Raw genomic sequence first — 26,189 nt, forward strand, 5'->3', positions numbered from 1 at the left:
AAGAAAGAACTGTTGTTTCCAACCAGTCAGGTTTAATGGAGAATTCATATAAACTAACATCTATTTTACTACAGCTTTCTAAAAAGGAAAAACAATAAAACGTTATCTAACAATATCAAGCTCACGTTTGTCACTTTTACAACAATCTCAGAATGATTTGGAACCTCAGATTTTTTTCATCAGCTTCACAAAATGATCCAACTAGGCAAAGTAAACTAAATGTATCAAGATAGCCAATGAAAGACACACTAGACAGCAAATACAGACACACTATACACCACCAATACCTGTTTAGTATCCTCAGAAACAGTATGCTCCCCAAGTACAGAACCTTCTCTGAAAGTACATCCTCTGAAAGTAGCCATCTAAGTTTAAGGCAAGCACAAAAAGTGTCCAATATTGTACCCTCATGAAAATAGCACCATAAATAAAACCTTGAAAGAGGAAAACAATGAATTTGCCTCTTTCTAATTACGTGTGTTATTTGGTCATAGAGGCTGTTCAGGGGTCAGAAGTTAATTTGTCAGGTCTGATGGAAGACGACAATGGTCTTCTGGGCACACAAGCTGCAAGGAAGACCAGGCTTTCACTGTGGACATTAGACCCATAAGCCTGGGCTCCTGGTCTCAACAGGTTCAAAAGTCAGATGTCCGAGGTTTAAAGGTGAAGGGGTCAGAGGTTAGGCGTCAGATCAGGGCAGGGACTGGATGATGATGATCTTCTCGTTGACACAGAAGCGGTGGAGGACAGTGTACAGGTTCTCCCCGCAGCGTGACACCTGTCTCTCCATGGCCAGACGGAAGTCCTCCTTCACCCCTTTAGTGATGCCACGCGTCACCGTGTGGTGCCTACAGGGCAGAGGAAGCCAGACAATGGGTGTGAGAAAGAAACCATTTCTAGCATTTTCATAGAAAAACACATGTTCATAATTTTAGAAATCAGACATTTGATAATGTTCATTTTTCTCCAAACCTCTACAGTAACAGTTGAAAACACCAATTTATCAACGATAAAACATAAAATGACACAACATCAAGGAAACAACATGTTTCCCCAAATACAGTATTCATAGTTTTGAGATGGAATGAGAGTATAGGGTATCTACCAACCAGGCAAAATTTAGACGGGGAAGATTGAACAACATCAAAAACAGTAACACATAGTCAAACGTGAATGTTCACTAATGCAATGACAACTACAGATATGAAAAATACAACCAAAATTGGCTTTAAAAACATCAGTAACGACCACATAAACGGATGCAATGGGTCAAACGCCTTCTCAAAAATAAAACACGACAAGGACTCGATGAAAACGACAGACCGAAAACCAAAATGAGGTTTGGGGCAGAGGGATGGAGAGAGTGTTTGGGGTAGGGGTGGTGGGCAGGGGTACCTGTCGGTTGTCTGCACCCCAGGTAGCAGCAGGGTGTTTAACTCCCCACCCAGGGCGGGACTAGGGTTCCTGAGGACAGTAAACACCAACATTCATCAACTCACGCTCCGGGTTAGAAGTTGCCCTTAGGCACAAATCTAGGATCAGCTTACCCTCTAAAAATCTTTACGTTTAACATTAAGAGGAAGCTTGAAACTGATCATAGATCAGTGTCTAGAGGCAACCTCATTCTACTCCTCAACTCGCACTGAGAGTGGTTGCATTCAAACAACCTAAACAACTTTTTTCCCGACCTTAGATAGACAGCGCTTTGTACCTCTAACCCTTTCTCAACATAACGCCTGACAGCTGAGCTGCTATTCGCTACATCTATGTGAGCATGACTGCGTACAATACATAAGCATCTGCCAGTGGGAGGGGCTTACTTGATTAACATTCCCTGATTGGGCAGTAGTTCCAGCTGGACCCGCCCCCCCTCCGTAGTGCGCAGGTATGCAAACTCCTCCAGCATATCAATATCTGAACGAGTTAAAGTCAAACAACAGAGAGACAAAAAGCTAAAAAGTGTCTGCAATCCCCAGTCGTTCTCATATCTGCTCAACCAACTCGTTAGTCTTGGATTGTTTTAGATATATATAAAAAAAAATATATATATTGTTTTAGCTATACTGTCTGATAAGGATACTGGTGACGTAGTTGAAGAAGTTCTCATACTGGAAGCTGCCCTGCTGACAGATCTTATCAATGGCTTTCAGGAACAAAGACTCGCCCTGTGGCCAATCATGTTGCAGGAGCACCACCACGTGACCCAAGGAGAGGTCGTCTCGGCTGTCCGTGAAGGCACGAAGCTGATTGGATGAAAATTAAAAATAGGTTATTTGAGTTTAAGGGGAATTAAAACCTGCAGACCCTTATCAAAATAGTTCTGTGTTTAGCCTTATTTGTAAGGGCAGTGTTGAGGTACCTTGAAACAGGCGAACATCAGCTGAAGACAGAATGGCAGAATCGTTTTACTCGTACAGGGCAGCAGCCTCAGATCATTGCCTAGCAACAAAAACACACCGCATTGTAAGCATGGACATAAAACAAAGACATTTGAAGATATCTCACACACAGTGAACCTTACCTTTCCTGGGCTTGTTTCTGGCTTTGCCCGATTCGTCAGTGTTCTTGACGGGATCCTGGTTTTGGGGTACCAGCCCACCAACTACATCAAGTAACTTTTCACACGCCATCTGATACAGACGGAGACACAGAGAAACAGTGATGCAATCTCTCTCTGGTTGTATGCATGTTTCTGTATGAGCTCTCTGTATGTGCATACCCACCCTGTACTCTCCCAGTGCGTAGTGGCAGGAGGCCTGCTGTATAAGGGTCCTGTGGTGCTCCAGGTTACCCTGTCCTGGAGAGCTCTGTCCAGGCTGAGGCTGCTGAAACCCAGACATCTGGAGTAGGCTGGACAAGGCCTTACGGTAATGACCCTGGGGGAGAGGACACACACACTGGCATTGAACACACATCCGTGGACATACACAGACAAACATGTACATACAAAACACAGATGAACTCCTAACGAACAATGATCATTATTTATGTTTACCTGGTATATGATCATATCTGTGAAGAATATTCTGAACCACAGCCAGTTGTCTGTCTTCCAGGAGGAACAGATCTTGTTGAATTCTGGAGAATGGGTGTGAAAACATTTAATCAGAACGACAAACATTTGCTTAGACAGGACATGCATTTAGAGAGCACGCAGTTTGGAGCTGGGGGCTGTATTTGGAGGGCGTACCGGTCCCCAGGCTGTCGTGGGACTGGAGGAGATCCCAGCTCTCCCTGGCCAAACGGAAGCTCTCCAGAGTCTCTGCCCACCCGGGCATCTCTGTTTTGTTGACCATGATGTTCCGGCCACGCCCCTTCCCCAGGCCCTCGTCATCATCTGAGCTCTGAAGAAACACCCAAATACATGCATGAGCATGTACACACACACACAGTCCACAAAGACTTCCCATCTATCCTCTCACCATGGTCTTCTCGCGGCCGTCGGCCAGTTTGCGTTTCTTGTGAGCGTGTTTCCCTGCTCCTCTCTCCAGTTCTACCTCACTGTACACTGAGCTCAGGTCCTCCAGCAGTATCCACGACCCAGAGGCCAACGCATTCACACCTGCAACACACACACACAAATGAATACACAGACGCAACACACAAACAACCTCACTGTAAACTAAGGAGAGACCCTCAAACAGAATCTCCACAAGACCAACGCTCAAAGGACAAAATTGACATTTCCACAGTCATGTGAATACAAATACATATGAACACACAGGGGGAGAGACTGACCGTGAAACAGAGCAGGCTGTACAGCTGAGACGTAGAGGTAGGCACTGCGGAAGAGGACCAGCGAGGCACAGATGACCACCTGACTGCAGCACCGTGACCTGGTCTCTCCCTCTAGACTGGGCAGGTAGCAACACAGCTCCTTAACCCACTGCAGCATCTCCACGTAGCCCCTACAAAACACACACGTAAAGAGTGATGCACACACTTTAACACCCAGCATTATCCTGCAAAACAAACACATGCATAGAGTATGTATAGGCTAACCACTCACACTCATAAGTAAACACACACACACATTCACTTCAGTTACACACACATACTGGGAGATCATCTGTGCTCCTACCTCTGTCCCTTGTCCCCCTGCCACTCGCAACGAGCCCCCACCACTGCCAGGATATCCAGCAGTCTCTCCCAAGGCTCAGCCACCAACGACGACTTCTCTGACAGCCCCTCAATCACATAGCGCTGGGACCCCCGAGACACACTGGGAGACTTCAGCCCACCACCCTCCTGAGAGCCTGAGAGAAGGGAGAAGATGAGTACAGGGCAACGTCATTGGACTGTGAAACACGTGAAAATGGAAAGTGTAAGCAAACGTGCAGAAAGGAGGGAGAAATTGAGGACAAAAATCATAAAACTAGCTGATGGCATGCAAGTAGTAGCAATGTGGAGGTGGCATGCAAGTAGTAGCAATGTGGAGGTGGCATGCAAGTAGTAGCAATGTGGAGGTGGCATGCAAGTAGTAGCAATGTGGAGGTGGCATGCAAGTAGTAGCAATGTGGAGGTGGCATGCAAGTAGTAGCAATGTGGAGGTGGCATGCAAGTAGTAGCAATGTGGAGGTGGCATGCAAGTAGTAGCAATGTGGAGGTGGCATGCAAGTAGTAGCAATGTGGAGGTGGCATGCAAGTAGTAGCAATGTGGAGGTGGCATGCAAGTAGTAGCAATGTGGAGGTGGCATGCAAGTAGTAGCAATGTGGAGGTGGCATGCAAGTAGTAGCAATGTGGAGGTGGCATGCAAGTAGTAGCAATGTGGAGGTGGCATGCAAGTAGTAGCAATGTGGAGGTGGCATGCAAGTAGTAGCAATGTGGAGGTGGCATGCAAGTAGTAGCAATGTGGAGGTGGCATGCAAGTAGTAGCAATGTGGAGGTGGCATGCAAGTAGTAGCAATGTGGAGGTGGCATGCAAGTAGTAGCAATGTGGAGGTGGCATGCAAGTAGTAGCAATGTGGAGGTGGCATGCAAGTAGTAGCAATGTGGAGGTGGCATGCAAGTAGTAGCAATGTGGAGGTGGCATGCAAGTAGTAGCAATGTGGAGGTGGCATGCAAGTAGTAGCAATGTGGAGGTGGCATGCAAGTAGTAGCAATGTGGAGGTGGCATGCAAGTAGTAGCAATGTGGAGGTGGCATGCAAGTAGTAGCAATGTGGAGGTGGCATGCAAGTAGTAGCAATGTGGAGGTGGCATGCAAGTAGTAGCAATGTGGAGGTGGCATGCAAGTAGTAGCAATGTGGAGGTGGCATGCAATGAGAAATAAATGAGATCAAATGCAGATATTATAAATAGTACTCAGCTACCGTTTAGGGCTTTGCCCTGCAGCTGTCCGTCAGCAGACGGGCCCCGCGTGACATAACCGATGTAGAACTCTGCTGCTTTCAGCATGTACTTCAGCAGCAGACTGGCAGGCAGACGCATGTCCACGTTGTTTATGATCAACGGGAGAACGTCACACACTGTGAGAGAGGAAGAAAAGTAACATAGAATGCATATATAGTTACTTTACATTTGTCATCTTTTGAGGTCAAAACGTTCTAGGTTTCGATCATCTGATTCAGAGAAATCTCTCACCAAACAGCTTCCTGAAACAGTTGACAGGTGTCTCCAGTTTTTCAGCCGTCTCCGCCTCCAATAGGGAATCTCCCAAGTTGACCTAGAATGCGAGTGCAAACAAAGCTACAGATAAATCATTCTGTGTTATTGAACACGGTGTTGAAGGTCAGAGGTGAGAGGTTACGTACCCCATGTTGGACCACAGACTCTGGGAAGCGCCTGAGCAGTAACAGAAGCATCTCAGCCTTCTCCAGAGTGTTGAAGCATTGTTCTGTGGCCTTCAGCAGCACCTCACACTGCACTGGGCCGGGCAGGGTTTCAAACAGACCTACAGTCAACATACACAATACAGTGTTAACACTTCTAACATTTCACCCAATCAGGAAAGATCTCATGTAGATCTAACACACACACACAGTCCTCACCTCGTAGGAACTGAGCCTGTTTGTCCTGACAGTCACTCCGCAGGGCAGCTGTGATGACAGTAATCTCCCGCCACACAACAGGCTGATCAGGGAAATTGATGAACCTGAAGGACACAGCACACATAACATCAGTTACACCAGTCATCAACAGTACTGTGTGCAGAAGTAGCGAGATAAGAACTTTCACTCACATATCATACAGCAGTCTGCCCGCTGAAGCAGTCTTCTCTGCATTTCTCTCAATGGTGTACATCTCGTGCTGTCAAGACAAGAGACCAATCAATGTGACATTCCATTCCAGCCTTTATGCTACAAAGCCAAGGACCAGACCTCTTGACAGAGACTAGCTTGACTACTACATGTGTTCCAAATGGCTCGTTAGTAATTTGTCAAATCCGAGTTTAGTCCGTTTCAATGTCATTTACTTGACGCAGCTTACCTGAATATTGAAGTCCGTGGGATAGAGGGTTCGAGCGGTTATCAGCCAAGCCTTGGCTGCACACGGGTCCTCGGACACTAGATCCCGAGCCCGTTTCACTAAAAACTCGCAGTCCTTTTGTGCTGACATATTTGCTTGTATTATTGAATTCCGTGAGGTACAGGGTTAGTGCGGTTATCAGACATAAACAAACCAAAATATGAATTTCCTATTGTTGAAACTGGGTTATTTGTTTATCGCTCCGCTCAATGGCAACCTTTTGATGACATCACGACTTGCAGTCGCAGATGTGATGTCATTAGGCTCGAGGGATCGTATTTCCAGGTAAATGCTGCCACCTGGTGCAATGACAGAATATTGCACACATAAAATGAAGGGTGAATCTTGAGTAAAATGCGTTACTGCAAAATAAACATCATAAAAAGCACGAGGCTTTATTTAAATAATAATAATAATAATAATAATAATGTGACCTTTATTTAACTAGCAAGTCAGTTAAGAACACATTTGTATTTACAATTACGGCCTACCCCGGCCAAACCCGAACGACGCAGGGCTAATTTTGCGCAGACTTATGGGACTCCCAATTACAGCCAGATGTGATACAGCCTGGTTTCGAACCAGGGACTCTAGTGACGCATCTTGCACTGAGATGCAGTGCCTAGACCGCTGCGCCACTCAATTCTAGTCACGGAGTTAACCCTCAAAATAGAATCCATTCGAGGTGCAAATGTTATTTTGTCAAATATACATTGTAAACCTGTTTCAAGAGAACCAACAGGAATAGGCTGAAACTTTCCACCAAAAACTGTGGTGGAAAATAAATTCAAACATGTTTTATTTGCGCATGCGCCGTAGGGAATGCCCGCTATCTGCATCGCTATTGGTTTTCCTTCCTGCCTGTTTCACCACAATCCCATCTGCGATCGACACAGCAGACTGTACGACCTAAAATAAGATATTTTTTTGTGGTAAAATTACGGATTCTTCGTGGCAAGGCAAAAGGCAACGGCTGGAGTTAACGCGGCAAGTAAAGTTGGATACGAGGGACATAGTTTTTAAATATAGTATTATAATGAACTTTTTCATTTTCATTTTTTTTTACGTTTACCACGACAGCTTGTGTGGTTTAAAATCAAGTCAAGTTGTCAGCTTTGACACAGTAGTGCAACATGCTAGCTAACGTTAACTCGCTAGCACAAGGCCTGCAAACTGTAGCTAGCAGAGTCAAAAGGCTGTTAGTAACAATAGCTTGCTAATGAAATCTTGACTGTCAAGATTAGCCATGTCACTGGCAAGTAAAGGGCCCTCAAATTGATGTTAGCTAGCTAACTGGCTTGTTAGTTTAGCGACACTCCTTTCACCTGGTTAACACAACCAGTCATAATTATCGATAAACTCCGCCCATTTCCACAATTTCTCTAATTAACATTTCATGTTAAACCCAACCTTAATTAACCACATGCCTAACCACAACCTTAAATTAGGACCAAAACGACTTTGTGGCTATGGAATCTGACTTAGTACCTGTGTTGTCTAACGTTGGTCAATGGAAACCCGTTCACCAATCATTTAGCATTTTATTCTACCGTTCTGAACAGGAAGACCCATTTAGCAGACAGTTTTGTCCTGTGCTTTGGAGTTCGTAAACTAATTCAGAATAATCAAGTTTGGATTGTGCAAGTGTGTAATCTTTGGAAATTATACATTATGATAGATTACAACTCAGATTTGAGCATGTCTTTCAACTTTGTGTGCATAATTTGGAAGTTGCGTTCCATAGCTTATCCATGACAGCATTGGCAAGCAAATTGGGAGTTCCTAGAAGGCGTTACCCAAGATCCTTTAGCAAGAGTACAATGATCAGACCTGTTATTTACGGTGTCTGGATCAGACTCGGCAACCAGGTTCAGGACAGTTCATTTGTACAAGGTGACAACTTGACCTCTAATGACCCTTCAGTGACACTTCTATCACCCTCTGACCTACACTACATGACCAAATGTATGTGGACACCTGCTCATTGAACATTTCATTGTTAAATCATGGGCATTAATATGAAGTTGTCCCCCCCCCCCCCCCCCCCCCAACTCGCTTTGTGATAGATGTTGGAACATTGCTGTGGGGACTCGCTTTGTGCACTGGGGGCATTGTCATGCTGAAACAGGAAAGGGCCTTCCCCAGACTGTTGCCACAAAGTTGGAAGAACAGACTTGTCTAGAATGTTGTAGTGTATGCTGTAGTGTTAAGATTTCTGTTCTCTTCACTGAAACTAAGGGGCCTAGTCCGAACCAGGAAAAACAGCCCCAAACCATTATTCCTCCTACACCAAACTTTAGTTGGCACTATGCATTGGGGCAGGTAGTGTTCTCTTGGCATCCGCCAAACCCAAATTTGTCCGTCGGACTGCTAGATGGTGAAGTGTGATTCATCGCTCCAGAGTCCAATGGTGGTGAGCTTTACACCACTCCAGCCGATGCTTGGCATTGTGATCTTATGCTCCTGACGAACAGTTCTTGTGCTGACGTTGCTTCCAGAGGCAGTTTGGAACTCGGTAGTGAGTGTTACAACCGTGGACAGACGATTTTTACGTGCTACAGCCCTCGGCGGTTCTGTTCTGTGAGCTTGCGTGGCCTGCCATTTCGCAGCTGAGCCGTTGTTGCTCCTAGACGTTTCCACTTCGCAGTGACAACACTTGCAGTTGACCGGGGCAGAAATTTGACGAACTGACTTGTTGGAAAGGTGGCATCCTTTGACTGTGCCATGTTGAAAGTAACTGAGCTCATCAGTAAGGCCATTCTACTGCCAATGTTTGTCTATGGAGATTGCATGGCTTTGTGCTCAATGTTACACAACTGTCAGCAACAGGTGTGGCTGACATGGCCAAACCCACTAATTTGAAGGGGTGTCCACATACTTTTGTGTATTTAGAGCATGCTCTGTGTGTAGGACCTTGTGTTTTCAAGACAACTGGCTGCATAACATCTAGGCAGATGTATAAATGATTTATATGTGTGTATATATACACGTCATTGATTTGAATCCCCTTCTGATGACCAAATAGCACCTTTTGTCTAAGAACCCTTGTACATTAGACCCAAGTGTTATGCAATAATTCTTATCACTGAGGTGTTAACGGTGGCAAACTTCAATAGAGGCAGCAGCACTTAACTGGATTGTGTTAGTTCGTGGTGCACTGGACTGCAATACCAAACCTGCTTACACAAGATCCTTCTTACATTGGCAACCTGGTCATTGTTTTGTAGAATATTCGTATCAACACCAGTCCTACCCAGGAGAGAATAACTGCCACCTCTCAATGAAGCAACTGCAGTTGAAGGCCGAATGCGGTACTGCAGGCAGTGAAGGATACACCAGGATATGTTGGCAGTGAAGGATATGCTTCTAATACACCAGATGTATGTCCTTGAACCTTTTTATTTTAAAATCTCACACAGAAGTTATAATTTAGTTGCTAATGGCAGCCTGCCGTATCCCGGTCGGCCTTCAACTTGAGTTACTCAATGAGAGGGGGCTAGCCTGCAATGTCACTTCCTGGCGTAGCTCAAACTGTGAATGTTATGTCTCCATGAGACGCCATCGTAACCGACTTAACTCAATATCGCATTGAAGCCAAATTTTCACATTGGAATGAATGGTGTCAAGTGATTGATGGCTTTATCCATTCATATATACAGCCATTGGTCCTACCGCATTGCAGAACCTGATGCCTTCTGGATACAAGCCTCGTTGTCACACAATCCTTCTCCACTATGCATGAGGAAGTTTTGCAGACTGGTTGACCATCCATTTACAATGTTATTAAAGCCATGGCATGTTTTGCTGAGATGAACAGGAAGCTTCCATTCACACAGTTTCATCATCAATAGATAATATTGCATGTTAAATATGTGGATTTTCAGTTTAAGAAATGTTTTTATTCCCTCCCACAGGTTGAAAATCATCCAAGAGGTCGTCTCCCCAGCGGTGATGTTTGTGGCGTAGGCTCAGGGTGTGTCTCACCTCCCATGGTGTTACCACCATGGACCCAGAGTCAGCCCGCACATCACAGCCCCAGGGCTCCCTTGGTAAAAGTGGGGTCTCCCTGCTATCTGGCAGGGGTTTGGGGGCAGCTCTCACCCCTCGAGGGAAACACTATGCGTGTGGTTCCATAGCTGCCTTCACCAACATCATGGTGACATTCCCCATCCAGAAAGTTCTGTTCAGGCAGCAGCTGCACGGTGTGCGGGCCAGAGAGGCCGTCGGGCAGCTCCAACGGGACGGGATGAGGAATCTCTACAGGGGACTGCTCCCTCCTCTTCTGCAGAAGACCACCACGGTAGCCATCATGTTCGGCCTGTACGAGGACTTCTCCCATGTCTTACTGGACCAGTTGTCCACAGGCAGCGGCATTCCTGAGCTAGTGACGCGTAGCTTCGCAGCTGCACTGGCGGGCACGGCAGAGGCTGCCCTGATGCCGTTTGAGCGGGTGCAGACTCTCCTCCAGGACCACCGGCACCACGGCCGCTTCCACAACACGGGCCACACCTTCCGGACTCTCCTAAGAGAGTACGGTGTGAAGGAGTGCTACCGCGGCCTGGTGCCAGTCTTAATAAGAAACGGTCCCAGTAACATGCTGTTCTTCGGGCTCCGCGGGCCCATCAAGGAGCAGCTCCCTGAAGCCTCCAGCCGGACCGGCCACCTGGTCAATGACTTTGTGTGTGGAGGGGTGCTGGGGGCGGCGCTGGGGATCATGTTCTACCCGCTGAACGTGGTGAAGTCCCGTGCCCAGTCCCAAGTTGGGGGCGCGTTCCGGCCCTGTGGGGAGGTGTTAATGACGGTTTGGCGGGAGAGAGGCGGCAGCGTGGCCATGCTGTTCAGAGGGGCCCACCTCAACTACCACCGCTCTCTTCTCTCCTGGGGCATCATCAACGCCACATACGAGCTGCTGCTCAAAGTGTTCTGATACTGAACGGGGGATAGAAAGAGGGGGAGGTGTAGAAAGGGGGAGCGAGAGAAAAAATGCAAGACTTGCGTAAGTGTTTGAGGGTGAGGATGAATGCAATTTTTGTTTTATTGGATCGCCATTAGCTGTTGCACAAGCAGCAGCTATTCTTCCTGGGGTCCGTATAGAACATCAATAGACAAGAAAAGCTCAAGGATAGAACTACATTAAAAAAAGGCACTTATATATAGCATTTATATCAATGCATACACACAAACTATCTCTGTCAAATAGGGGAGAGGCGAGGTGTTGCTCTATCTGGTTTTTTAATTGATGCTGTCTCTTGTGTTTGGCACTTGAAACTGATGTGCCCACTGCCCACCCAAAAAGGTCCAGATAGTTTATGTGGGGGGGTAAGTGTCTATGGCAAGCAGAAGAGGACAGAGGGTATCTGAAAGGTGAAGTTTCTCTACTGACAATGGCCATCCGGTCAGTGTGAGATGAATTGCCACTTGTTTAAAGTCACAGTATCAAAGTGAGAGGTCTGGGTCCAACGAAAGCCTTCAATCTTTTTTTAATTTTTATAAATGTATCAATTGAAATGGATTTGACAAATTATTGACATGTAAGTACCTTTCCCATTGTAGTCTGATGTGCTACCCAACAAAGTTTCAGAGGCAGTTTGACAGGGGGTAAGCCTTTTCAGTGACCAAGAGCACCTCTTAAAGAACTGTTCATTGTATTGACCAGTGTTTCTGTGTGCATTGGTTATTAGTCCCTTCAACCCCTGCTTTCCCTGCTCTGATTCTCTGACTGTGAGCTCTGCTATTTACCATGTCGGTCATCTTGGATTATGCTCAGATTCGACCCTCTGTGGTGTACGACCCTGGCGGCTTGCGGCGTACGATCCTTGCGGCGTTTGACCCCTAGCGGCTTGCGGCGTACGATCCTAGCGGCGTGCGACCCTAGCGGCTTGCGGCGTACGATCCTAGCGGCTTGCGGCGTACGATCCTAACTGTTTGTCCTGTAGGTATAGCGCTCGCCAGCTTGTAGTCCTAAAACACGGAAATTAGTTACCTCTGGTTCGTTGAGCCATTCCTATAGGGAAAATGAATGGGGAATGAATATGGTTTGGGGATAAACGCCGAAAATAAGGTCAGCATTTTACACAGGCTTAGAAGATCTTATACGTTGTGTTCTATGCAATAATATCAGTCAGTTAACAGGACCTTTATGAATTATGAAGACTGCTTTTTTAAATTAAATAAATGCGTCAAAATTAACAAGTGACATTAGCTGATGAAGATTATCCTATAGAACAAAATTACAAATCTCCTAAGCCTGTGTATATCACAGACCTTTATCCAAAAACCCTACAAAAACTAAATTTTGCCATTGCCATGGTTCGTTGGACAAAGCCTGAGTTAGTGCCTACCAATATCCGTTGTTACTTTTGCTCTCTATAGTGCTCTTTTACTTGAAAGATGATTGGAAAAAGCAGTAGCTTAGAAGCACAGGGGAACTGGACTAGGGAAGTGCTTCATTGTTATGTCATCCAATCTAAGCAAATCTTGAAAATGTTTGTCAAATGTGTGTTTAATTAGCATATTCCCGAAGTGCTACTTGTAATGTTTGTCTGTCAAAGTGTTGACAAGTACCCATTAGTTTAAGTATAATTAAAATGTACTTGTTACCCATAACTTCTAGTCCTTCATGAAATAGACTGAAAAAATAATAATAAAAAATTCACACGAACAATACAGGAACACACACGTTTTGCCTATCAATTTATACTTCCATCTCTTGATGTAATCCTTCATTTACACACTTGTTTCTCTCCATATGTATTTTTCCCTTGCTCTCTCTTTCTCTCCATTCTTACTGCTGAACACTTGTGCACACCTCTCTGCCTATAACCCCTGTTGACATAATGGGCTCCAATGTTAAGCTTCAGTAGAGGCAGTCGCCATGCAGCAGCCCACACTGAGTATGACAGGCCAGAATAGGGAAGGCATGCTGCTAGGGGATTGAGACTGGGCTAGAAAGAGAGCACTGGAGGAGTGTGTGAGAACTAGTATGAGGGAGACTGAATGCAGATGAAAATGAGAAAAGGGATAGGGAGTAGTGTTGTGGCACAGAAAGTGAAATCTGCCATTTACTTTGACCCCCTCGCCGTCTATATGCCTTCTGTATTTTCAACAACAATTCTAAGCGCTGAATAAGATCAGTACAGTTTTCTAGCTTTGAAGGTACAAGTATGTGCGCTGCTAACCAAGCCAGCAAGCATTGAAAATGAACAGTTAAAATGTCTGAAAGACTGAAAGAGAAAGCATACTCTTTTTTTTGGTCAATTTGTGAATAATCTGTCATTTTTTCCCCAATCAAAAACAAGTCATGACGTTCAATCATATTGTGAAGATGCACTATATACAGTCCCTTCAGAAAGTATTCACACCCCTTCACTTTTTCAGAATTTTCTTGTGTCCAGGGAACTTGCAGGTGCCTTGGTGGAAGAGTGGGGTAACATCTCACAGCAAGAACGGGCAAATCTGGTGCAGTCCACGAGGAGGAGATGCACTGCAGTACTTAATACAGCTGGTGGCCACACCAGCTACTGACAGTTACTTTTGATTTTGACCCCCCGCCCTTTGTTCAGAGACACATTATTCAATTTCTGTTAGTCACATGTCTGTGGAACTTGTTCAGTTTATGTCTCAGTTGTTGAATCTTATGTTCATACTAATATTTACAGTTGACAGTGAGGACGTTTCTTTTTTTTGTTGAGTTTACATATAAGATGGGAAATGCCAGATATGTAAACATTATTAAGTGACTAAGATACCATAGTATAGAATACCGTTTATACATGAGATGAGTAATGCCAGATATGTAAACATTATTAAGTGACTAAGATACCATAGTATAGAATACCGTTTATACATGAGATGAGTAATGCCAGATATGTAAACATTATTAAGTGACTAAGATACCATAGTATAGAATACCGTTTATACATGAGATGAGTAATGCCAGATATGTAAACATTAAGTGACTAAGATACCATAGTATAGAATACCGTTTATACATGAGATGAGTAATGCCAGATATGTAAACATTATTCAAGTGACTAGTGTTCTATTCCTTAAAGTGGGCAGTGATTTCTAGTTTATGCCTATAGTCATCAGCCTCTAATGTGATAGTGATGGCTGTTTAATTGATACAGACGTCTTTCCTAACAAAGTTGCCGGAGAGGAAGAAAACTGCTAAATTTCACCATAAGGCCAATGATGACTTTAAAACAGTTACAGAGTTTATTGGCTGTGATAGGATAAAACTGAGGATGGATCAACATTTTAATTACTCCACAATACGAACCTAATTGACAGTGAAAAGAAGGAAACCTGTAGAGAAAACACATTTTCCAAAACAGCCATCCTGTTTGCAGCAAGGCATTAAAGTAATACTTTAAAAAATGTGGCAAAGCAATGATCTTTTGTCCTGAATACAAAGTGTTATGTTTGGGGCAAATCCAATACAACACATTATTACTGAGTACCATTCTCCATATTTTCAAGCATAGTGGTGGCTGCATCATGTTATGGTTATGCTTGCAATCTGCTTTCCACCAGACACTGGGAGATTAATTCACCTTTCAGCAGGACAATAACCTAAAATACAAGGCCAAATCTACACTGGATTTGCTTACCAAGAAAACAATGAATGTTGGCTGAGTTAGTTTTCACTTAAATCTGCTAGAAATTCTATGGCAAGACTAAAATGGTTATCTAGCAATGATTAATAACCAATTTGACAGCGCTAGAAGAATTTAGAAAATAATAATTCAAATAGTGTACAATCCAGGTGTGCAAAGCCCTTAGAAACTTACCCAGAAAGACTCTCCCATGTATTGACTCAGGGGTGTGAATATTTATGTAAATTAAGTATGTTTGTATTTAATTTTCAATCAATTTGCAGAAATGTCCCAAAAACATGTTTTTAATTTGTCATTATGGGGAATTGTGTGTAGATGGGTGAGAAAAAAAACATTATTTAATCAAATTTGAATTCAGGCTGTAACACAACAAAATGTGGAATAACTGCCTCTGGAAGCAATGTCAGTACAAGAACTGTTCGTCGGGAGCTTCATGAAATGGGTTTCCATGGCTGATTAGCCACACACATGGGGCGGCAGCGTAGCCTAGTGGTTAGAGCGTTGGACTAGTAACCGGAAGGTTGCGAGTTCAAACCCCCGAGCTGACCAGGTACAAATCTGTCATTCTGCCCCTGAACAGGCAGTTAACCCACTGTTCCCAGGCCGTCATTGAAAATAAGAATGTGTTCTTAACTGACTTGCCTGGTTAAATAAAGGTCAAATTAAAAATTAAAAACATGCCTAAGATTACCATGCGCAATGCTAAGTGTCAGCTGGAGTGGTGTAAAGCTTGCCACTGTTGGACTCTGGAGCAGTGGAAACGCGTTCTCTGGAGTGATGAATCACACTACCATCTGGCAGTGCCCCCGTGCACAAAGTGAGGTTCATACAGAAATGGTTTGTTGAGATTGGTGTGGAAGAACCTGACTGGCCTGCACAAAGCCCTGACCTCAACCCCATCGAACACCATTGGGATGAATTGGAATGCCGACTACGAGCCATGCCTAATCGCCCAACACCAGTGCCTGACCTCCCAGATGCTCTTGTGGCTGAATAGAAGCAAGTCGCTTCAGCAATGTTCCAACATCTAGTGGAAAGCCTTCCCAGAAGAGTGGAGGCTGTTGTAGCAGAAAAGGAGGGGAGCAACTCCATATTAATACCCATGATTTTAGAATGAGAAGGTCGACGAGCACGTGTCCACATACGTTTGGTCATGTAGTGTAATTAACAATTTAGTCAAATAACATTTTTTATAAGAAGACACCCACGTTTTATATAAAGGATTTCTAGAAATGCTTCTAAAACCGTTGTGTATGTGTGTCATCATTTGGGTGTGAGTGAGTCAACATTACCATTGTGAACTTGAGCTTCAGATCTTCCATTTTCGGTTCAGTCATTACTCACTGTTACTGTTCACCTTGTTCTTACCGAAACGACCAGCTAATCCCTATTGACAAACCACACAGGAAGTTTTTCCATGCATACTACTCAAAACACACTTTCATTGTATGTCCATATAACTCTAACACAATAAAAGGTATGTCTACATGTTATGGTATTATGGCAATTTCAGGGCAAGAAACATTTTGCCGTTCCCCTAATCTCCACTACCCAGAAGTAAAATTCTCGCGACAGTATGTCACTTCCATTTACAGGCAGAATATGTCCACAAGACATTAGCCCTCACCCGAAACGGTAACACCAACCAAACACTCTTACTGGTACAGCCTGCGACTGGGGAAATGAGGACAACTGTCAAGCCAAGCCACAGGGCTGGTTATTATGGCTATGTGAGGGCCTTGATCTGATTGCTGGGTTAAGAAGTCAGACGTTGGAAGATAACGATCAGATTAAGGGCAATGTGACATGGGGACTTTGGTCTGGAGAGAGAGATGGACCGGGCAGAAGGCACAGATGTGCCCCAGACAGTTCAGCTAGGGCTTCCCCCTGTAGATTGCTACTGAAAGGCCTTTTGTCGTTCACTAATCAGGACTAAGTAGGAAAGTGCAGTGTGACTTTTACACATATTCAGAGGTGGATTTTCATTAGCTTGCTTAGTTTCCACTCTATTGTTTTTTCTTACACAGTCATTCTTGGTAAGTGATGACTCATGTTAAAGGGATGATGGAAGAAAGCTCAGTATTGTGACAAGCCCTGTTCACAAGTACTGCTACAAATATTTACCCCAGGGTTCAATGTCAGGTCAACATTTCTGTTCCTAAGTCATGTCGGTGGGCAGCACTTTGGATAAACCAAGCTGAGCCAAACCATCGAGATCGTTACAGTGGCTTGCGAAAGTATTCACCCCCTTGGCATTTTTCCTATTTTGTTGCCTTACAACCTGGAATTCAAATCGATTTTGGGGGTGATTGTGTCATTTACACAACATGCCTACCACTTTGAAGATACAAAATATTTTTTATTTTGAAACAAACAAGAATTAAGACAAAAAAAAATCTAACTTGAGCGTGCATAAATATTGACATTTTGCAGCAATTTACAGCTGCAAGTCTCTTGGGGTATGTCTCTATAAGCTTGGCACATCTAGCCACTGTGATTTTTGCCCATTCTTCAAGGCAAAACTGCCCCAGCTCCTTCAAGTTGGATGGGTTCCACTGGTGCACGGCAATCTTTAAGTCATACCACAGATTCTCAATTGGATTGAGGTCTGGGCTTTGACTAGGCCATTCCAAGGCATTTAAATCTTTCCCCTTAAACCTCCCGAGTGTTGCTTTAGCAGTATGCTTAGGGTCATTGTCCTGCTGGAAGGTGAACCTTCGTCCCAGTCTCAAATCTATGGAAGACTGAAACAGATTTCCCTCAAGAATTTCCCTGTATTTAGCGCCATCCATCATTCCTTCAATTCTGACCAGTTTCCCAGTCCCTGCCGATGGAAAAACTTCCCCACAGCATGATGCTGCCACCACCATGCTTCACTGTGGGGATGTTGTTATCGGGGTGATGAGAGGCTTTGGGTTTGCGCCAGACATAGCGTTTTCCTTGATGGTCAAAAAGCTCAATTTTAGTCTCATCTGACCAGAGTACCTTCTTCCATATGTTTGGGGAGTCTCCCACGTGCCTTTTGGTGAACACCAAATGTGTTTGCTTATTTTTTTCTTTAAGCAATGGATTTTTTTCTGGCCACTCTACCGTAAAGCCCAGCTCTGTGGAGTGTGCGGCTTAAAGTGGTACTCCAATCTCCGCTGTGGAGCTTTGCAGCTCCTTCAGGGTTATCCTTGGTCTCTTTGTTGCCTATCTCATTAATGCCCTCCTTGCCTGGTCTGTGGGTTTTGATGGGAGGCCCTCTCTTGGCAGGTTTGTTGTGGTGCCATATTCTTTCCATTTTATTATTATTTTTTTATTTGACCTTTATTTAACTAGGCAAGTCAGTTATGAACAAATTCTTATTTTCAATGATGGCCTAGGAACAGTGGGTTAACTGCCTTGTTCAGGGGCAGAACAACATATTTTTACCTTGTCAGCTTGGGGATTTGATCTTGCAACCTTTCGGTTACTAGTCCAACGCTCTAACCACTCTAACCACTATCCATGGGATGTTCAAAGTTTCAGATATTTTTTTATAACCCAACCCTGATCTCTACTTCTCCACAACTTTGTCCCTGACCATTTTGGCTCCTTGGTCTTCGTGGTGCCGCTTGATTGGTGGTGTCCCTTGCCTAGTATTGTTGCAGACTCTGGGGCCTTTCAGAACAGGTGTATATATACTGAGATCATGTGACACTTAGATTGCACACAGGTGAACTTTATTAAACTAATTATGTGACTTGCGAAGGTAATTGGTTGCACCAGATCTTAATTAGGGGATTTATAACTTAGCATATACATGCACCACTTTTCAGTTTTTTTGTTTGTTTTAGTAATTCTTTTCATCTCACTTCACCAATTTGGACTATTTTGTGTATGTCGATTACATGAAATCCAAATAAAAATCCATTTAAATTACAGGTTGTAATGCAACAAAATAGGAAAAATGGCAAGTATGCTTGGGGTCATTGTCCATTTGGAAGGCCCATTTGCGACCAAGCTTTAACTTCTGGACTGATCTCTTGAGATGTTGCTTCAATATATCCACATCATTTCCTTCCTCATGACGCCATCTATTTTGTGAAGTGCACCAGTCCCTCCTGCAGCAAAGCACACCCACAACATGATGCTGTCACCCCTGTGCATCCCACGGTTGGGATGGTGTTCTTCGGCTTGCAAGCCTCCCCATGTGCAGTTGCAAACCGTAGTCTGGCTTTTTTATGACGGGTTTGGAGCAGTGGCTTCTTCCTTGCTGAGCGGCCTTTCAGGTTATGTTGATATAGGACTCACTTTACTGTGGATATAGATACTGTTGTACCTGTTTCCTCCAGCATCTTCACAAGGTCCTTTGCTGTTGTTCTGGGATTGATTTGCACTTTTCGCACCAAAGTACGTTAATCTCTAGGAAACAGAATGCATCTCCTTCCTGAGAGGTATGATGGCTGCGTGGTCCCATGGTGTTTATACTTGCGTACTATTGTTTGTACAGATGAACGTGGTACCTTCAGGCGTTTGGAAATTGCTCCCAAGGATGATCCAGACTTGTGGAGGTCTACAATTTTTTTCTGAGGTCATGGCTGATTTCTTTTGATTTTCTCATGATGTCAAGCAGAGGCACTGAGTTTGAATGTAGGCCTTGAAATACATCCACAGGTACACCTCCAATTGACTCAAATTATGTCCTTTAGCCTATCAGAAGCTTCTAAAGCCATTACATACTTTTCTGCAATTTTCCAAGCTGTTTAAAGGCACAGTCAATTTAGTGTATGTAAACTTCTGACCCACTGGAATTGTGATACAGTGAATTATAAATTAAATAATCTGTCTGTAAACAGTTGTTGGAAAAATTACTTGTGTGATGAACAAAGTAGATGTCCTAACCGACTTGCCAAAACTATAGTTTGTTAACAAGAAATGTGTGGAGTGGTTGAAAAACAAGTTTTAATGACTCCAACCTAAGTGTATGTAAACTTCCGACTTCAACTGTAGTGTCGATAATCTTAAATACTTATTATTGGAACTTGTTTGAATCTGATGCTACAGGCAAATGTGTTTAGTTTGAACAAAAAGGAGGAGAATGATAGCGTTAATCAAATAGCTGTGTGTCTCATCAAACGAAAGGCAAAACACCCATTTATTTAGTCAAAGTTCAGATTGAATATGTTTACAGACTCTTGACCGGGGCTCTGTCCAGGATCAGTGAGTTGTGAACAGTTTCCAAGTCACAGAACAGCTCTGCATTTTACCCACAACACATCAGGTTAGAAGCCACTGATGAGATATGTTGCATCCGATTACGTGCAACGTTGCAGAACATTGCAATCCTGGACATACCCGTAATCATAGTCCAGACACTCCAGTATAATACATGGAAGCCCTCTCTATATTTCCAGGAACAAAGACTATAAAACATATGCAGGTATTCTTGTCTTTAATGTTAACACAAATGTAACAGAGAATGATATGTGGGAGAACAGGGAAGTAGTGGTTATGTTTGCATAGCCATAAACCAAGGAAGGACAGATAGACTCAAACTAACACAAACATAGATGTATATCTATCTACGGGTCTGGTACAAACCGAATCAGTCAGTCCGCCCGTCTGCAGAGCTAAACATGGGCAAGTAGTAAAATAGTACAAATTGTGGCTCAGTGTTAAATGCCTTTGGATCGATGCTACATTTAGTAGGTTTTAACAGTCAGCCTTCCTTGTGCCGTGTCAAAACCTTTTTACAAAATACCAAATGAATATCCTTTCCACTATTCCCCCATCCATGCAATGCACCCCAGAAAAATATATGTATCCTTTGGATTCAAAGTTGATATACTGTATAATTACTGCATATAAGCATTTGGGTTATTGAGTGTTTTCTCCATTCAAGCATTCGCACACAAGTAGTCAGTCAGGAGCCAGGAATGGAACAGAAATAGATAGCTTTCACATGGTTCATTTCTCTTCTTAAAGGTGCAATCTGTTTATTTATTTTACGGCCAATAGTGCTCCCCCTTCATTTGATTGTAAACGGAAGGGGTGGGTCTTCGCATAACATGCTAGTTGTACTTTTTCCTAGAGTTCCCAATAGAAACATCTAAGTTACAGATTGCACCTTTAACTGGATCCGAAGAATCATTGAAGCAGCTAAAGCAGACACCAGCCCAGAGGAGGAAGAATCATTGAAGCAGCTAAAGCAGACACCAGCCCAGAGGAGGAAGAATCATTGAAGCAGCTAAAGCAGACACCAGCCCAGAGGAGGAAGAATCATTGAAGCAGCTAAAGCAGACACCAGCCCAGAGGAGGAAGAATCATTGAAGCAGCTAAAGCAGACACCAGCCCAGAGGAGAAACAGAAGGTGGAGGGAGGTAGAAGAAACTACAACATCAATAAGGTCTTACACCAGCAAGGACCATGGCGCAAACAGTCATAGAAATGAATACATACATAAATACGTACATACATAATTCATACATACAGTATACAATAAGAAGATAGATAGTTAGTTATAAAATACCTATGTACAAATGCATAGTCCAGATGAGTCCATCAGGAGACCTAGCAGTAATGGCAGTCAGTGGAAGAGGTTATTTTCATCATTTAAGGATGTGTTTGGTAGGTGTGTGTGTGTGTGCGCGTGTGTGTGTATGTGTGTGTGCGTGTGCATGGCACTTACTGTACAGGTGTGTATGTACTGTACTGCTTCACCTTAGTCCTGGTAGCGAGAAGGAGTTTTAAAAGTTCAGAGGTCAAAAGTTGAGAGGCGTGTGACCTGGCAAGTCCGGCGAGTGCGTCCTGAACAGCTGTGTTAGCGAAAAGACGGAAGAGATGAGCACCGTGCACCGTTTGGCCAGTAGCCTCACCCCTTCGCCCTCTCCCTGTCCATCCCCAGACCCCGTCCCACTGCTGGACCCAGACCCGGCTCCAGCAGTCTCCACAGCCCCAACAAACTCCCTGTACAGCCCTACGATCTCCTTCAGCTTGTCCAGAGCCTCCTCCTGGCCCCCATCATCATCAGTGCTCTGGATCTGACCCCCGTTGCGGCAGACATCACATCCAGGACAGGGGTGTGTTCTCAGGCAGGCTGCGGAGAGCTGCACCAGGGCACTGAAACTGTTGGATAAGGAACGAAGCGCCTCCTCTGGAGCCCAGCCCACACGTGTGGCACGTTGGCACCCTGTTGCCAACCGCCGTGCCTCCGCCTGGAGTAAATTCCTCTCAGGCTCCGTCATGGGCGGAGGACTTGCACCTCCACAGCACGCGGTTGGACCCTCTTCTTGGGCTGGGTTGGGTCCCCCTTCTCCACCCTCATCCTGATCTGTTTTGGAAGGTTCTGATGATGGTGATGGCCCAGCCAGGACCAGTAGGAGCTGATTGATGTCCTGTCTCAGGGAAACGAAGCCCCCTTTCAGCCCCCCATAGTGCTTGTTGGTGAGGGAACGCAGGGAGCCGATGGGGGGCGTGGGGGAGACAGGGCGGGACAGGAGTGGGCTGAGCTCTGAGGAGGTGGTGGAGAGGGTGGAGAGGGGGCGAGGGGTGTCTCTCAGCAGGGACAGGATGTTGGGGGAGGGGATGGGGGAGGTGGGGGAGGCCAGGGGTGTAGAATGGGCTGGTTTGGGGCGCGTGCGTTTGGAGAACTCGTAGATGGTGAGCTCCTCGTCGAAGCCACAGCCGTCCTCCACGTCACCGCTGAAGCAGTTGGCGTAGACGGTGCGGCAGCCGCACGCCTCACGGTGGGCTGGGGGAGGGGTGTGCTCCAGAGAGTCCCCCTCTAGGGGCGGGCCTGAACCGCCCCCTAACCCCACCTCTGAGTGGGGTCTGGACTGAGGCTGCTCTGACTTGCAGGACCCCAGGAATCCGTAGGGTTCTGAGACGTGTGCGCCGTTTTCTCTCAGGGACAGGTTGGGGTGCGACCCGCTATTCCCGTTGGCCTCCTTCGCACGCGGAGTCACTTCCTGGAACTCTTTGATGGTTGCTATGACAACCTCGGCTCCATCCTCCACCACTTCCTTCTTCCCTTTTCCCCCTGCAGTCTCTCCAACTGTTGCCTGGGCAGTGACCTTGCTGACCTCAGAGGCTCCGCTGACTGACAGACCGGAGCCATAGCCGGACGTGACATCCCCGTTGACGGAGCTGGTGGAAGAGTGGTCCAGGGTGCCCAGGATCTCCTGCGAGCGGGTCATGTACCAAGGCAGGGCCTGGATCCTCCCTCTCAGGGCTGAGGTAGGCAGACGGCCCCCCAGGCTGGAAGAACTGACCCTCAAGTCTGACCCTGACCTTCCTGTGCTCTCTGGGTCTCCCGCTGTCCCTTTAGAGGAGGTGGTGAGGGAGGTGGTCAGGCTGAGGGGGGCGTCTGTATTTTTGGGCGACAAGTTCTCGTGACTCAGAGAGACCCTCCTCCCGGTCTGATTGCTCCCGTTGCAACTAACCCAGGGGTGGAGGCCGCTCGGCGGACACGTCCCCCCTTTCTCATTTGGTGAGACCGGGATGGGGAGGACTGATAGGGGATGGAGAGAAGGAGGGGAGGGTTTGGGAGAGAGTGGTGGAGGGGTGGCCAGGCTCAACCTGATCTCATCTCCTGAAGCAGAATGTGGAATGGGGGACAGGCTTGGCAGATTTTTCGGGAGGTCCACCCCAACCCCCGTTCTGACCTCTCCCTTCAGCAGGGTAACCCTGTTTGTTTTAGTTTCAACATCAGCTCTCCTGTTGTCAGCAGTGACCAGAACACGGTCCTTAGGAAGCGCGTGATGAGTCCCGTTCTTAGAACCGTTCTCTTGCTTAGAACTGTTCTCCATCTTAGGCCCGTTCTCCACACCCTGTGGACCGGCAGGGGGTTGCTGGCTCTTCCGTACCGCCGTGATGAGGGGGGAGGCGAGCGGAGGCCCCCCCGCTCCCGAGGTGACTGATTTAAACTCCATGGTGTCTGGTTCCATGGTGTCTACCTCCAGCAGGCCCGCATGGCCCCCACCAGCATCTCCGTTACAATGGGAGTATGGACTGCCGCGCTGGGGAGACCTCTGGGGGCCCATCTGGGGCTTGGGGGCCAGTTCAGGTTTTATGGGTAGCTGGGGCTTGGGGGCCAATGGTGGAGGCTTGGTCTTGGCATCAACCCTCTGAGTGGAAGCCTGGTTTGAATGGGGCTTTGGGTCTCGTTGGGTCTCCTGCTGTTTCTTGTGGTCAGGGGAGGAGTGCTTCTTTTTGAGGGGTGAGGGAGGCTCCATCTCTGGTACCACTGGCAGTCCGTTCCCTGTGCCAGTCCAGCGTTTAATGTGCCTCTTATTGTCAGTCGCATCCAAACTGTTTTCTGTGTGAGAGAGAGAAAGAGAGAGAGCGACAGGGGTGTTAATAGGGTGACAGAAATCAAACTTTAACACATTTAAACAGTTAGTCTGTCAGTGAAGGTCATGTCAACAACCCACCTGTACCATCAGAAGGAACTGGAGGAGTGAACCGCTCCTGGGCATCGAAGAACTCATCATCTGACTCCGAAGCACTTTCCCTAGCAATAGGAGGAGGAGGATTAGGGGACGGCGTTAGGAAAGGCTCGGAATCTCCAGAGTGAATTGATAGACGCTCCTCCCCTTTGTGGGCAGAGCTACAAACAGTCCTCTTTTCACAGGAGGTGAGGTTGGGGATGATTCTGGGGATGTCTAACTTGTTGTTGGAAGCAGTTTTGTTAGACCGGGCGCAGATCTTGTCGATGAGGCGCAGGTCTATCTGACTGGGTATCTTAGAAAGCCGTCTCAGTTCCTCCTCATCATCGTCATCCTCAACTTCCTCCGTCTCCTCCTCGTCGCTGGTGGCCTCGGGGGGGCTAGGGAGGTAGCTGCCTTGGGAAAGCTCGGCGAAGCAAAGACACGAGCTATCGTTGCTACGGTAACTCAGGTTGGTGGGGCGTACGGGTGCGGAGGCCGTGCTGCCGGCGGCGCCCTCTCTCTGGCGCTGTGGAGAGGGAGCTGTGACCTCCAGGAGGAATGGATGGTGGACATCCAGTGTGGCGATCCCCCGAGTCGGCTGTTTGGAATGGCGAGAGGGGCTGTCCTCACGCAGGGCGTCCACACGAGAGGAGGCCTTGGCTGGGTCCTCTCCCCTGGCTGCGACACCGCTTTCCTCCAAGGCAGCACTCAAAGAGCCACTGGACAGGCTGGAGAAGCTACTGTTAACCCGTGGGTCTGTGTGATACCAGTTAGTGTCCAGTACCATGTCCTGTTCCACTCTTCCTTCATTGGCGTTACCTCCTAGATGTATCTCTCTTCCTCCATCTTCTCTTCCGTCCTCCTCCTCAACTTCCATGTCCTTCTCTGACGTCACAATGATCTTCACCTCATGCTTATCTTTGTCTTCTTTTTCAGCTCTTTCTTTCTTTCCCTCTGCTCCTCTCTGCTCCTCCTTTTCTCTCCTCCACCCCTCCCTGTCTTTGCTGGCGGGTGCGTGGCGTTTGCGGGTGTGCGTTGGCGGAGGCTCGGCAGGGTAGTCCTCATCTGAAGAGTCATTGGAGTCACTACAGCAGCGGGACACATAGCCTGGAAATGACAACAAAAAATAAATACAAAAATGTCTCAGTTGCATAATATAGTTTACTATGTAAATTAGTAGTCTCAAATTAAGACATTAGTATCTACTATCCATACAGGCTGATATCCACGTATCAACACCCTCAAAAATGGTATGATCAATGCCAAAAATGAAAAACTATAGTTAAACATTTATGCTCACTTGTCAGCGATTCATAGCACACTCCCTCTATAACGGCGAACTTCCCTTCACACACACCTTCCTCAGCAGGTATCCTGTGAACCCGGACCTTGGGGCGTCCCAGACGGAACACACACACTCTGGGGTCCACCAGGAGCTTGCAGTAGCCCCCCAGTAGACACGCCAGGTCTTTGGCTGCCAGAGAGTCCATCAGTAAGGCAAAAGGCTGGAGCGAGAGGGGGGATGAGAGAGAGGGGGGGGGGGGGGGGGGGTGAGAGAGAGAGACAGGGGGGGTGAGAGAGAGAGGGGGGGGGGGGGGATGAGAGAGAGAGAGAGAGAGGGGGGGGTGAGAGAGAGGGGGGGGTGAGAGGGAGAGAGAGAGAGAGAGAGATGAGAGAGAGAGAGAGGGGGGATGAGAGAGAGAGAGAGATGA

General features: G+C 46.1%; 3 protein-coding genes across 6 annotated transcripts; 1 reads left to right on the forward strand and 2 right to left on the reverse strand.

Moving 5' to 3' along the window:
- Positions 1–10: 10 nt before the first annotated feature.
- ints10 (integrator complex subunit 10) lies at positions 11–6,970 on the reverse strand. 2 transcript variants are annotated; one of them, XM_020502272.2, is made up of 18 exons: positions 6,429–6,970; positions 6,181–6,248; positions 5,990–6,093; positions 5,753–5,892; positions 5,583–5,664; positions 5,312–5,467; positions 4,082–4,256; positions 3,739–3,908; positions 3,423–3,562; positions 3,191–3,344; positions 2,996–3,078; positions 2,724–2,876; positions 2,522–2,630; positions 2,360–2,439; positions 2,081–2,243; positions 1,821–1,914; positions 1,396–1,464; positions 11–848 (listed from the first exon to the last, which is right to left on the reverse strand). In XM_020502272.2, exons 1-18 carry the CDS (start codon positions 6,555–6,557, stop codon positions 692–694), a joined length of 2,226 nt encoding a protein of 741 aa, XP_020357861.1. In that variant the 5' UTR covers positions 6,558–6,970; the 3' UTR covers positions 11–691. The 2 variants fall into 2 exon arrangements, with proteins under 2 accessions (XP_020357861.1, XP_020357862.1); XM_020502273.2 differs by lacking the exon at positions 1,396–1,464 and having other exon boundaries at positions 6,429–6,834.
- Positions 6,971–7,051: 81 nt separating this feature from the next.
- On the forward strand, positions 7,052–13,141 carry LOC109905100 (solute carrier family 25 member 51-like). 2 transcript variants are annotated; one of them, XM_020502274.2, is made up of 2 exons: positions 7,052–7,454; positions 10,382–13,141. In XM_020502274.2, exon 2 carries the CDS (start codon positions 10,471–10,473, stop codon positions 11,392–11,394), a length of 924 nt encoding a protein of 307 aa, XP_020357863.1. In that variant the 5' UTR covers positions 7,052–7,454; positions 10,382–10,470; the 3' UTR covers positions 11,395–13,141. The 2 variants fall into 2 exon arrangements, with proteins under 2 accessions (XP_020357863.1, XP_020357864.1); XM_020502275.2 differs by lacking the exon at positions 7,052–7,454 and adding an exon at positions 9,324–9,847.
- A 7,043-nt stretch (positions 13,142–20,184) lies between these two features.
- On the reverse strand, positions 20,185–25,981 carry LOC116353593 (uncharacterized). 2 transcript variants are annotated; one of them, XM_031790028.1, is made up of 3 exons: positions 25,835–25,981; positions 24,481–25,584; positions 20,185–24,365 (listed from the first exon to the last, which is right to left on the reverse strand). In XM_031790028.1, the coding sequence occupies exons 1-3, from the start codon at positions 25,965–25,967 to the stop codon at positions 21,811–21,813; spliced, it is 3,792 nt and encodes a 1,263-aa protein (XP_031645888.1). In that variant the 5' UTR covers positions 25,968–25,981; the 3' UTR covers positions 20,185–21,810. The 2 variants fall into 2 exon arrangements, with proteins under 2 accessions (XP_031645888.1, XP_031645887.1); XM_031790027.1 differs by having other exon boundaries at positions 25,778–25,981.
- Between the last annotated feature and the right edge of the window lie 208 nt (positions 25,982–26,189).

This window comes from Oncorhynchus kisutch, linkage group LG15 (genome assembly GCF_002021735.2).
Source record: "Oncorhynchus kisutch isolate 150728-3 linkage group LG15, Okis_V2, whole genome shotgun sequence".
Taxonomy (NCBI): Eukaryota; Metazoa; Chordata; class Actinopteri; order Salmoniformes; family Salmonidae; genus Oncorhynchus; species Oncorhynchus kisutch.

Excerpts from the sequence above, each read along its gene's own strand:
- LOC109905100 (XM_020502274.2), top strand. The coding sequence starts at position 10,471 with ATGGACCCAGAGTCAGCCCGCACATCACAGCCCCAGGGCTCCCTTGGT.
- ints10 (XM_020502272.2), bottom strand. The coding sequence starts at position 6,557 with ATGTCAGCACAAAAGGACTGCGAGTTTTTAGTGAAACGGGCTCGGGAT. Across the intron at positions 6,249-6,428 it reads CCACGGACTTCAATATTCAG|CACGAGATGTACACCATTGA; the intron begins GTAAGCTGCGTC and ends TTGTCTTGACAG. Across the intron at positions 1,465-1,820 it reads AATCAGGGAATGTTAATCAA|GAACCCTAGTCCCGCCCTGG; the intron begins GTAAGCCCCTCC and ends TACTGTCCTCAG.
- LOC116353593 (XM_031790027.1), bottom strand. The coding sequence starts at position 25,967 with ATGGACTCTCTGGCAGCCAAAGACCTGGCGTGTCTACTGGGGGGCTAC. Across the intron at positions 25,585-25,777 it reads GTGCTATGAATCGCTGACAA|GCTATGTGTCCCGCTGCTGT; the intron begins GTGAGCATAAAT and ends TGTCATTTCCAG. Across the intron at positions 24,366-24,480 it reads AGTTCCTTCTGATGGTACAG|AAAACAGTTTGGATGCGACT; the intron begins GTGGGTTGTTGA and ends TCTCTCACACAG.